The 13,842-nt window shown below is 37.3% G+C and overlaps 1 protein-coding gene across 1 annotated transcript in view; it reads right to left on the bottom strand.

Annotated features, from left to right (window-relative positions):
• RSRC1 (arginine and serine rich coiled-coil 1) overlaps nt 1-13,842 on the bottom strand; it is a 409,375-nt gene that overhangs the window by 377,384 nt on the left and 18,149 nt on the right. Inside the window, exons 3-4 of the mRNA XM_087870329.1 lie at nt 11,168-11,365; nt 10,098-10,223 (exon numbers count right to left, since the gene is read on the bottom strand). Coding sequence (XP_087726455.1) covers nt 10,098-10,223; nt 11,168-11,365 — 324 coding nt within the window. The remainder of the gene's footprint in view (nt 1-10,097; nt 10,224-11,167; nt 11,366-13,842) is intronic.

Here is a 13,842-nt window from a genome sequence, read left to right as displayed (position 1 = left end):
AAAACAACCATAAAACAAGTAACAAAATGGCAGTAAGTACATACCTATCAATAATTACTTTAAATGTAAGTGGACTAAATGCTCCAATCAAAAGACAAAAAGTGACAGAATAGACAAGCTGGAGGGGATTATGCTAAGTGAAATAAATATGACAAGCAGAGAAAAATAATTATCATATGGCTTCACTCATATGTGGAACATAAGGAATAGTGCAGAGGACCACAGGGAAGGGAGGAAAAACTGAATGGGAAGAAATCAGAGACGGAAACAAACCATGAGAGATTCTGGGCTCCAGGAAACAAACTAAGGATTACAGAAAGGAGGGGGTTGGGGGATGGGGTAAGCAGTTGATGGGTATTAAGGAGGGCACGTGTGATGAGCCCTGGGTGTTATATGCAACTAATGAATCACTGAACACTACTTCAAAAACTAATGATGTACTACATGTTGGCTAACTGAACATAATAATAAAAAATTTCTAAAAAAAAGTAAGACCCATTAACATGCTGCCTACAAGAGACTCACTTCGGCACTAAAGACCCATGCAGACTGAAGATGAAGGGATAGAAAAACATTTACCATGCAATTGGGAGCAAAAAGAAAGCTGGGGTAACAGTACTAACTTCAGACAAATTAGACGTTAAAATAATAATGTAGCAAGAGACAAAGAAGAACGCTACAATATGATAAAGGGAATAAACCAACAAGAGGACATACCAATTGTAAATATTTATGTACCCAACATGAAAGCACCAAAGTATATAAAGCAACTGTTAACAGATGAGGGAAGAAACTGACAGTAATACAATAGGTGTAGGGGACTTTTAACACCTACTTACATCAATGAATAGATCATCCTGACAGAAAATCAACAAGCAAACAGTGGTTATGAATGACATATTGGACCAGATGGACCTAACACATATTCAGAACACTCCATCCAAAAACAGTAGAATACACATTCTTTTCAAGTACCCATGGCACATTCTCCAGGACAGATGATGTTTTAGGTCACAAAACAAGTCTGAATAAATTCAAAAAGACTGAAATTGTATCACGCATCTTTTCAAACCACAACAGTATGAAACAAGAAATCAATCAGATTTCCAGATTTCCGAAATCTGGAAAGAACACAAATAGGTGGAGATTAAAAACATGCTACTAAACAATGAATGGGTCAACCAAGAACTCAAAGAGGAAATAAAAAATACACAGAGACAAATTAAAATGAAAACACAACGGTTGACAATCTTTGGGATGCAGCAAAAGCTGTTCTAAGATGGAAGATAATAGCAATATGTGCCTATGTCAAGAAGCAAGAAAGATCTGAAATAAACAACCTTAACTTACACCTGAAGGAGCTAACATAAAAAAGCAAAGACCAAAGCCAGTAGAAGGAAGGAAAGTATAAAGATTAGAGCAGAAATAAATTGAGACTAAAATAATTAAGAGATCAACAAAACCAGTAGGTAGTTCTTTAAAAAGACAAAATTGATAAACCTTTAGCCATTCTCAATCAACAAATTAAAAAGAGGGAACTCAAATAAAATCAGAAGTAAAGAAATAAAAATAAGAAACTACACCTCAGAAATACAAAGGGTTATAAAAGAATACTGTGAAAAAGTATATGCCAACAACCTGGGCAACCTAGAAGAGGTGGATAAATTCCTAGAAATATAACAACCCAAAACCAAATCAGAAAGAAACAGAAAACTTGAACAGACTGATTACTAGTAATGAAACTGAAAAAATAATCAAAAAATTCCCAACAAACAAGAGTCCAGGACAAGATGGCTTCACAGGTAAATTCTACCAAACAGTTTAAGAAGAGTCAATACTTATTCTTTTCAAATTATTCCAAAAATAGAAGAGTAAGGAAAATTTCCAAATTCATTCTATGTAGCCAGCATTATCCTGATACCAAAACCAGATAAAGACACCACAAAAAAAAGAAAACTATAGGCAAATATCTTTCATGAACATAGATGCAAAAATCCTCAATAACACACTAGCAAACCAAATCCAACAACACACTAAAAAAAAATAATTCACCATGATTTAGTGGGATTTGTTCTTGGGATGCAAGGGCAGTTCAATATTCACAAATCAATCGAAGTGATACATCTCATTAACAAGAGAAAGGATAAAAAACATACGATCATCACAACAGATATCACAATAGATGCAGAAAAAGCTTTTGACAAAGTACAACATCCATTCATGATAAAAACCCTCAACAAAGCAGGTATAGAGAGAATATATCCCATCCTAAGAAAGGCCATATACGAAAAACCCACTACTAACACTATACTGAGAGGTGAAAAACTGAGAGCTTGTCCCCTAAGATCAGGAACAAGACAAGAAGTCCATTCTTGCCACTTTTATTCAACATAGTAGTGGAAGTCCTAGCCACAGCAATCAGAAAAAGAAATAAAAGGCATCTAAATTGGTAAGGAAGATGTAAAACTGTCACTATTTGTACATGACATGATGCTATACATAGAAAACCCTAAAGACTCCACCAAAAAACTACTAGAATAAGTCAATTTAATAAAGTCTCAGGATGCAAAGTTAATACACAGAGATCGGTTGCATTTCTATACACAATGATGAAGTAGCAGAAAGAAATGAAAATAATTCCATTTACAACTGCACAGAAAAACACAGGAATAAACATAACCAAAGAAGTGAAAAACATAACCAAAGAAACCATATTCTAAAAACTTTAAAACACTGGTGAAAGACACTGGAGATGACACAAACGAATGGAAAGATAGTCCATGCTCATGAACTGGAAGAACAAATATTGCTAAAATGTCCATACTACCCAAAGCAATCTACAGGTTTAATGCAACGCTTATCAAAATACCAACAACATTTTTCACAGAACTAGAAAACAAACAATCCTAAAATGGAACCACAGTCAACCCTAAAGAGCCAAAGCAATCTTGAGGGGAAAAAAAGAAAAAAAAAGTTGAAGGTATCACAATCCCTGATTTCAAGATATACTGCAAAACTATAGTAATCAAAACAGTATGGTACTAGCACAAAAAATGGACACATAGGTCAATGGAACAGAATAGAGCCCAGAAATAAACCCATGATTATTTGGTTTAGTCTACGACAAAGAAGGCAAGAATACACAATGGGAAAAACCAGTCTTTCCAACAAATGGTGTTGGGAAAACTAGACAGCTACATGCAATAAAATGAAATTGGACCACCAGCTTACAGTATACACAAAAATAAAATGTATTAAAGACCTAAATGTGAGACCCAAAACCATAAAACTCCTAGAAAACACAGGCAGTAATCTGACATCAGCTTTAGCAATAGTTTTCTAGATATGTTTCCTCAGGGAAGGGAAACAAAAGCAAATGTAGACTTTTGGGACTACACCAAAATAAAAAGCTTTTGCATTGTGAAGGAAACCATCAAAAAAGGGTACACTACTGAATGAGAGAAGATATTTGCAAATAATATATTTGATAAGAGGTAATATTCAAAATCTATAAAGAACTTCTACAATCCAACACCAAAACACACACACACACTCCGAGAAAACACACACAATCCAATTAATAAATAGGTGGAGGACACAGGTAAGTTTTCTAAAAAAGACAACATACAGGTGGCCAACAGACAAAGGAAAAGATGCTCAACATGACTCATCATCAGAGAAATGCAAATCAAAACCACAATGAGATATCACTTCATACCTGTCAGAATGGCTAGAATCAAAAAGACAAGAAATATGTGTTGGCAAGGGTGTAGAGAAAAGGAAACCCTCACGCACTATTGGTGGGAATGAAAACTAGTGCAGTCACTGTGGAAAACAGTATGCAGTTTCCTTAAAAAATTAAAAATAAAAATACTATATATATGTATACCTATATGTGTACACACACACACACACACACACACACACACACACGAGTATTACTCAGCCATAAAAAAGAATGAGATCTTGCCATTTGCGACACCTAGAGGGTGAAATAAGTCAGACAAAAACAAATACCATATGATTTCACTTTTATGTGGAATCTAAAAAACAAAACAAGTGAGTAAACATAAAAAGCAGAAATAGACCCATAAATACAGAGAACAAATTGATGGCTGCCAGAGGGGACGGGGTTGAGGGATGGGTAAAATGGGTGAAGAAGAGTGGGAGGTACAGGCTTCCAGTTTTGGAATGAATATTTCATGGGGATAAAAGGTATAGCATAGGGAATATAGTCAACAGTATTGTAATAGTGTTGTACGGTGACAGATGATAGCTACATTTGTGGCAAGCTTAGCATAACATATAAATCTGTCTAATCATTATGTTGTACAAACTAATGTGACACTGTGTGTAAAAAAACACACACGGGGCACCTGGGTGGCTCAGTTGGTTGAGCGTCTGCCTTTGGCTCAGGTCATGATCTCGGGATCCTGGGATCGAGCCCTGTGTTGGGCTCCCTGCTCAGCAGGGATCCTGCTTCTCCCACCCCCGCTCTCACTGCTTGTGCACGCTCTCTCTCTCTCTGTCAAATAAATAAATAAAATCTTAAAAAAAAAATTGTTGAATCGTTATAAAAAAAAAAGTCCTTACGGGGCGCCTGGATGGCACAGCAGCTAAGCGTCTGCCTTCGGCTCAGGGCGTGATCCCGACGTTACGGGATCAAGCCCCACATCAGACTCCTCTGCTAGGAGCCTGCTTCTTCCTCTCCCACTTCCCCTGCTTGTGTTCCCTCTCTTGCTGGCTGTCTCTATCTCTGTTGAATAAATAAATAAATAAAATCTTTAAAAAAAAAAAAAAAAAGTCCTTACAACACACACACACAGCTTTTGTAAAGGAAGGGGCACGAAAACACTGAGCTTGTAAAAAAAAAAGAAAAAGAAAAGGAAGAAATAAACAAGATTTATATGAGAAAAACTTTAAAACACTCCTGAATAGCAAAAAAAACTTGCCTAGAACAAATGAAAAACCATCCCTCTGCTCTTAGAACAACTCAACATGATAAAAATGTCAGTTCTCCATAATTTACAAGTTTAATACTCCCAATAAAGACACCAGAAAGTTTTTTTAATGGACGTAAATGAGTTAATATCAAAGTTTATATGAAAAAAAAAAACAGTTCACATGAAAATAATAGCAAGAGAACACTGAAAAAGAAGAGCTAAAAGTCAAAGGGGGACTTAGCCTTACCCCACATTGAAGTATATTGTGAAGTTTCTGGGGCGCCTGGGGCGTTCAGTTGATTAAGGGACCAACTCTTGATTTTGACTCAGGTCATGATCTCAGAGTCATGAGATGGAGCCCCAGGTTGGGCTCCATGATGGATGTGGAGTCTGCCTGGGGTTCTCTCTTCCTTCTGCCCCTTCCCCAACTCTCTAAAAATAAAAAAAATACACACACGCAAACACACACACTGTGAAGTTTCTCTAATTAGAAGTGTGGTACTAGTGCATAAACGAAAAGCAGGCCAGTGGAATATGCATATCAAGAAAAAGACCCAAGTAGTAGTGAAATTTAGTTTATCAATAAAGGGGGACATCATAAATCACTGGAGCAAAGATGGACTTTTTTTAATAAATGGTGATGTGACAACAACCAATTGAAAAAAGAAAATAGATCTATACCTCCTAGCATTGAAAAGAATAAATCCACATATATGAAAGACATAAATATAGAAAATGAAATAAACAGGTATGCTAAAAACATACATCAGTGAATTCCTCTTTATCTGGATGTAAGGGAAGATGCACTGAGTGATAAATCTGACCACATAAAAAAGCTTTTGCATGGCCTACAAAGAGCATGAACAAAGACAAAAAACAACTGAAAAACTAAGAGAAAGTATTTGCCATATGAGTTATAGCTAAAGGGTTAATCTACCTAGTACCTCTTAAAAATGAAAGAAAAAAATATCAAAACCCAAAAGACATGAAGAGAAAATTCACACACAAAAACGACAGAAAAATGGCCCCCAAACATATAAAAAGATGTTCAGCTTCACTTACGGTAAGAAGAAATGAAAACCAAAACTGCATTACAAAACCATTTCTCATCTATCAGATTGGCAAACATTTAAATAGGACAACACATTCTATTGATGACGCTGTGAGGAAACAAGACTCTCGTGTATTAATGATAGGAATTTGGCAATTTCTAACAAAACTACAAACTTATTTACCTTTTCATCTAGCAATCCTATTTCTAGGAGTTTACAATGAAAAGATACCTCCAACAATACAAAAATACTCATGTACAAGGTTATCCATGGCAGCTTCTTAGCAACTACATAATATAGGAAGTATCCTTAATGTCCATAGCTAGGAGAGAGGCTAAGCTATTTAGGATACAGCCACACAATGAGAAACTAAGCAGCCATTTAAAAAAAATAAAAGAGAGAAAGATTACTGTTAATGGACATGGAGTTCTTTCCAAGATATATTAGTAAACAAAAAGAACAAAGTACAAAAGAATATCTACAGTATGCCACGGATATAATACTGCTTTGTTTAAAAAGAAACAGAAGAAAACTAAAACGCAATAGGATTAGTTACCTACGGAGTGGTTAGGAATAAGATAAAAGGAGAAAGGGGAGGGCTATTTCTCTGGTATACCTTTTTAGTATAGTGCTGTCTGTTGGAAACATATTAATGTTTCACCTACTAAAATAAAGAGAGGAGGAGTGCCTTGCTGGCTCAGTCAGTAGAGCACACAACTCGGTCTCAGGATGTTGAGTTTGAGCCCCATGTTGGGTATAAAGATTAATAAAAATAAATAAACAAACTTTAAAAAATTAAAAATAAAAAAATAAAATAAAGGGGGGACAAATAAAAGTTTTAAACTTAGGGGGATAAAAAAACATAAAATGAAATATAAACAAAAACAAATAAACCTAACTCTTCAAAGAAATTAACAATAAAGTGAAGAAGCACAGTAAAGATGAAAAGCATAAAAAATTATTGACTCTAGGGACACTTGGGTGGCACAGTCAGTTAAGCATCCAGCTCTTGGTTTTGGCTCAGGTCATGACTTCAGGGCCCTGAGACTGAGCCCTGTGCCGGCTCCATGCTCAGCAGGGACTCTATTTCAGATTCTTCTCCCTCTGCCCCTCTGGTTTGTGCACGCACGCGCTCTTGTGCTCTCTTATTCTCTCTCTCTAAAAATAAATACATAAATCTTAAAAAAAAAATTACTGACTCTTTATGTGTGTGGTTTTTTTACAGGGGTATATATCAGCAATTCTGAAACTACTTTCTGTGTACTCCAGAATGAAGAAATAAGTAAATATACTGTGGATAACAGGAGTAGATTCCTCACTGTCGCAAAAGGAAGTGATATATGTCACAACTTGAATACTTAGAGAATGTAAAAACTATATTAAAATTATATTAAAAAATTATAATCACCTAATTACTCTATAACTTATCACCAGAAACTGCAGCAAACTTCACACATTCAACTTCCCTCCTGCCATCCCCCAGAACATGCTTTCTCTTTCAATTACTTTTTACATATGTAACAAGTTTTCTGGAAGTTTTGACTTACCACAACTGAAATCACTCATTTCTATTAAAAAGCGGAGACCATTAACAACAAACCTTCAGACTGAGAATCATATAGTATTTTTTTCTTTGAAAAACTCACTACTTTCATCTTCTCTGTTCAAATTATAGCTTTGGTTAACTCAAGGAATGAGTTGTTAAATTTTCTTGTTAAACCAAGATTAAACTCATTTAGTTCAAGCATTTTGAAGAATAAATTCCTAAAATATACTTTCCAAAATAATATGTATATAGGACATGGATAATGTATTTTCTCCAAATTTAAGACTTTTTAGTGACTCCAGATTAGTTATTGTAGTTAAACGCCAAAGTGTCGATGCAAGAGGTTGAGAAGTTGCTGTTTTGAATAAACCTCTGAACTTGTTTTCTAATATACAAAATAAAGGTATTACCGTGCATGACACCTTGACAGAGTTATAAAACTCAAATTACTAAATGCATATGTGCTAGTTTGTGGTTGACTAGACATCACTGCTACTCTTTTGAAGGTCTTCCTTGCATCGCAAAGAAACAGAAATTAACATTTCCAGGTTCCCCTTTGGAGACAGTTCTAAGTAGATAACTGGGCAGAAAAACAGCTTCCAGGTAAATATCTTGAGAACCACCCACTTCGTACCACAAACTGAAAGAGTACTTAAAACTTCCAGTGACTTCTGAGCAAACAACCAGCTGCCATGCTTCAATTTAAAATAATCAGTGACAGCTTCCCTAATTCCCTGAGCCTTTCCAATGGTTACAAAACTTCCCTCCGTTAAAACCTTGATGCTTGGAATCAAACTATAAATGACTGACACATGTGAAAATATATAGGAGTATATGTGTAAATACGAAAATACTTTATAAACTAAAAAAGACCATAAAAAGCATGAATTATTATTTTTGTTCCCACTGATGGGAAACTTCAACTGAAGTTGTTTTCTGGTAATAAGCCTCTTTTTAGACAAATCAATACATCCAAAATAAAGCTTTCTTTCTACAAATCAATAAAACAATAAAACATTTTCTTGCTACAAAACCAAGCACTCTACCTAACTTCATTTCCCAAATTAAACATTCACTCAAATCAAGGCACGTTTACTAGCAAAGCATCTTGCTAGGTAACAAGAGGATCCCCTTGCAAGAATTTATAATATATGAGAATAACAAAACATAATATTCAAAATGTAAGTGTTAAAAATCAGGAACCACATGTGATGGGGGTCAAAAAAGGAGGGATTGAATTTGACTTGGGAGTGAAAAATCAAAAAAGGACTGAGAAAGAATTAAAGGTTAAATAGAACTAAACATTAAAAGATAGGAAGGTTTCACAAAGTTACAGATACTGCAAGAAAGGGGAAGAAAGAGCATGCTCAAAGAAACAAAGCTAGCAACTCCAGGACATGAATGGGAAATAAGGCATGTGATACCAGAGTGGCTTAGCCATGGAGTATGACAAACAACAGGAGGCTGAGGCCAAATAACACAAGGCCAGAAAGCTAAACATTTGAACTTTACTGCTATTATCCAACTTCAGATTCACACAGTGATTTATAAAATTTTGTGCCCTAAATAACAAAACCAGGCTGCTAATACACCCCCACAAGTAGAGCCTAATAGTAGTATGAAGAACTAAGAGAAAAGAAACTGATCTGCCTAAAATGTTTTTCATCCTAACATTCTTTTGCTCAAAACCTTCAATAATTGCTGAATGCCTCTTTTTATCGAGTCCGTCAATACCACAGTCCCCATCCTATTCAACCAAATTTTCTACCATTGCCCAAATGTACAACTGACTCCAGATAGGCTATTCTCTTTATTATGGACCCTTGAGCACAGCAAAAAAACACAGGTGGAGTATTAGTCTGTGCATTAGTGTATTAGTCTAGCTGTGTATTAGTCTGTTCCGGCTACGATAACAAAATCCCGCAGACTGCACAGCTAAAACAACATAAATTTATTTCTCATGGTTCTGGAGGCTCTAAGTCCAAAATGAAGATGCCAGCTGATTTGATTCCTGGTAAGGGCTCCCTTCCTGGCTGAAAAGATGGTAAATATCCACCTTTTCACTATGTCTTCACATGGCCTTTCCTCTGAGTGCATACTCATAGGAGAGAAAGTCTCTCTTCCTCTTCTTATAAGGCCACAAGCCCTACAGGATTAAAGCTCCACCCTATGACCTCATTCAACCTTAACCTTAAATACCTCCAATAACGGCCCTATCTTCAAATATAATTACACTGGGGGTTGAGACTTCAACATACGAATTTATGGGGGACACAAACTCATTCCTTAACACATTGAAGCAAGATCTTGAAAGATTTTACAGCTTCTTCACTTACTTTCTTCAAAAATTTCCTCCATCATATGAAAAAGCCCAGTCCAGCCTACCGGAAGATGAAAAGCCAATAGGATGAGTGACCCCAGATGAGACTAGCAAAAAAACTGCTAGCTGAATTCAGTCAAAATCATAAAATCATGAGAACATTAGAGATTGTTGCTTTAGATCACTAAGTTTGGAAATAGTTTGTTACAAAGCAATAAATATCTGATATGGCATACCTTCTTGTTCTGCTTTTTGACCTAGATCTCTGAACTCTATAGGATTTCCCTCGACCCCTTGAACGACTTCGACTTCGTTTTCTTCTAGAGCCATAAGAAGAGCTACTGCTTGATCGATGCCTGCGTCTGAAATAAAATACAATCAAGTGTCATTGCTATAAAAAATGTTTACGGGTGCCTGGGTGGCTCAGTCAGTTAAGCGACTGTCTTCGGCTCAGGTTATGATCTTGGGGTCCTGGGATCAAGCCCCACATTAGGCTCCCTGCTCAACAGGGAGTCTACTTCTCCCTCTGCCCCTCACCCTGCTCGTGTTCTCATTCTCTCTCTCTCTCTCTAAAATAAATAAAATCTTTTAAAAAAAATTTTTTACAGGCATTAAAGGGAAATCATCTAGATTCTAAAGAATCATTTCATTTTTACTATTTCTCAATCCTTAGAAGCAAATAGAAATAAAATGTTACTCCTCTTGAAGAGTCAGATGACTGATTCATAATTTAGTGATTGGATCGGCTACTAATTAAGACATAAGGGGTGTTCAGTAGTATGCAATCCTTTCAAATATTATCAGATAATACGTTATGAGAACTACACCAGTTTACATCTACAAAGAATAGGCAAAGGAAGAAGACACTAGATCCATGAACTGGGCCTGGAAGAAGGAAAACCTCTGGGGGAGGGTTGGACCAAACGGGTGAAGGGGAAAGGGAGATACAGGCCTCCAGTCATGAAATGAGTAGAGCATAGGAATAAAAAGCAGCACATAAAGAATACAGTCGATGATACTGTAATGGTGATGTAATGGGACAGATGGGAGCTATACTTGTGAACATAGCATAATATATAAATTTGTCAAATCGCTAAATTGTAAACCTGAAACTAATATAACATACTCAAATAAAAAAGTAAAAATTAAAAAAAAAAAAAAACTTTTAGGTTGGGACCTAACCCTCATAAATACATAACCACTAAAAAAAAAAAAGGTTTACCCAGAAAAATTAAAAGTACAAAAACATATGAACTCTAAAGAATGTTACTCTCATTACCAAATAAGTGAAGATTATGAATATCACCTTCTATCATATGAATGAGAGCGAGGCTGAAGATCTCTGGACCAAGATCTTGACTTTGACCTTGATTTCCGTCCACCTTTCTTTCGGCTGTATGTTCTACTATCTGAAGAACTACTTGAAGATGACCGTCGGCGGTGTTTCTTTTTTCTCTTGCTTCTGCTTTCTTCTTCGGTATCTGATGACCGGCGTCCCATTTCTCTAAGTTCAAATTCAAAGAGAATTAATTCAAGCACAATGGCACAATGGATAATAATAATTTTTGTAGAACCTTGTAAAAATTTAAAAGGTCTCATTTAAAGTAAAACTTTAAATGTATTGGCTTATTGACAAGACATGAGAAATTGCTCTAGTATAGTCTCTAGGATTATCAATTGACTGTTTTTTAAATTTATGAACAATTTAAATTTGTCCATAATTTTTTCAAATGTCTCTCAAAAGAGTCAATACTGAGAACAGCTCATTATAATAATTGTCTTACATTTTAAGTTGCACTTATCATTAATTATATAATACTTGGTTTAGGGATCAACCACTAATCCTTCATTTCCAAATTCCTTAAATATAAAAAGTATTTTACTATCTTTTAGAATTACATTTTTCTAACTAAAAATTCTAAATTTCTAAATGGATAAAACCTCATTAGTCATCAAAAAAGTACAAACTGAAATGATGCACTATCACCACTTCACTGGTGAAATCTCAGGGAGGAAGGAAATGTTCACTAAAGTACTAAAGTTGGGGGCCCTAGGTGGCTCAGTCGGTTAAGCATCTGCCTTCAGCTCAGGTCATGATCCCAGTGTCCTGGGATCAGCCCTGCATTGGCTCCCTGCTCAGTGGGGAGCCTGCTTCTCCCTCTATCTCAGCCTCCCCTGCCTGTGCTCTCTCTGTCAAATAAATAAAATCTTAAAAAAATAATAATAAAGTACCAGAGTTGATGAAGTTATTGTGAAGTCAGTCAACTCTGCACACTGCTAGTTCCTATATAAAGTGATAGTATAATCCTTCCAGAAAGCAATTAAGCAATTTAAATAACGAGTCATAAAAATGTTGATTTTTTTTTTTTACAAAGCAATCCTACTTCTAAGAATATATCTGCAAAGTTTTTCTTAAAAGGAAACTATAGTAGGCGGTTCCAAGATGGCGGAGGAGCACGAGACCTAAAGTTCGTCTGGTCCCAGGAATTCAGCTAGAGAGCTACCAAACCATTCTGAATACCTATGAATGCAACTGGAGAACAAAGAAAAGAGTAGCAGAAACTCTATGAACAGAAAAGCGACCACTTTCTGCAAAGGGGGAGAAAAGATGGCGGAGGAGTAGGAGACCCTTTCTCAGCTGTTCCCGAGTCGAGCTGGATATCTACCAGACCATTCTGAACACCCACGGAATCAGCCGGAGACGCAGGAAGATACATCAGGATCTCTACAAACAAACATCTCCAGTGCTGAGTACTGAGGTATGAAGTGGGGAGCCATGAATCCACGCACAGATATCAGAAGATAAACGGAAGGGGGAGGGAGCCGACGCGCTCCAGTGCCGGGAAGCAGTAGCCACTTGCACTGGGGAGCAGGCGGACTCGTGGACCGGCACCCACAAGAGAGCAGACTGAGACCGTGAGCCTGGGAATGCGTGCGGGACCAGACTGAAAACCGGAGTTCCGGAGCGCTCACTGGAACCAGACTAAAACCAGGAGCTCGGGAGCACGTGCGTCCAAATTGAAAACCGATGCTCCTGATCATGTGCGAGCCATAAGGGAGCAGGGAGCTCAGAAGCATGTGTGGGAACCGGGGGCGGCTGGCAGTGTTGGAGGCACAAAGGACAAAGATGTGCCGGCCCTGGAAGTGAGAGCTGGGAGAGCGGCTGTGGGGCGCACAACCCGGGAGGCTGCAGGGTTTTTAACAGCACCGACAAAAACAGAGTTAAAGTGGCCAAGAGAGCTCAGTGGAGAGCGGACTGCGATCTCTCTGTTCTGAGACAGAGGCTGGGACACAGCCACTGCTGCTCTGACTCTCTGAAGAGTCACAGAAAACTGCCAGGGAAAACCGCCAGAGAACAAAAGCCCGGAAATACCGGTTCACATTGTGCCCATCCCCATCTCCTTGCAAGCGACAGGGCGACTCTACCCAAACAGGGTTGCCTGAGTATCAGCACGGCAGGCCCCTCCCCCAGAAGGCAGGCTGAAAAATCAAGAAGCCACATCCCTAAGGTCCCTATAAAACAACTGCACACTGCCTGGGTCCTTGTCAATAATTTGGGCTCCGGGCATCCCCACAACCTCTCCTCATGACAGTGACTAGAAGGAGAAATACCCCCCAGCAAAGAAAAGATAATGAGTCTGTGGCCTCTGCCACAGAACTGATGGATATGGATAAAACCAAATTGTCAGAAATGGAGTTCAGAGTAACAATGGTCAAGATGATATGTAGTCTTGAAAAAAGTATTAACAAAAATATTAATGAGAATATAGAATTTCTAAGGGTGGAAATGAGAGCAAATCTGGCAGAAATTAAAAATGCTATGAATCAAATGCAGTCTCAACTAGATGCTCTGATGGCCAGGGTAAATGAGGCAGAACGAATTAGTGAACTGGAGGATGGGATGGTAGAATAGAAAGTTAAAACAGAAACTTGCCTCAAAAAAATCCAATCTCAAGAATATAGATTACGGGAGATTACTGA

The sequence above is a fragment of the Ursus americanus genome, chromosome 20 (assembly GCF_024610735.1).
Source record: "Ursus americanus isolate L20-20 chromosome 20, mUrsAme1.1.p, whole genome shotgun sequence".
In the NCBI taxonomy this organism is placed as follows: Eukaryota; Metazoa; Chordata; class Mammalia; order Carnivora; family Ursidae; genus Ursus; species Ursus americanus.
Note: the sequence above shows the minus strand (reverse complement) of the source record. Positions and strands in the feature narration are given on the sequence as shown.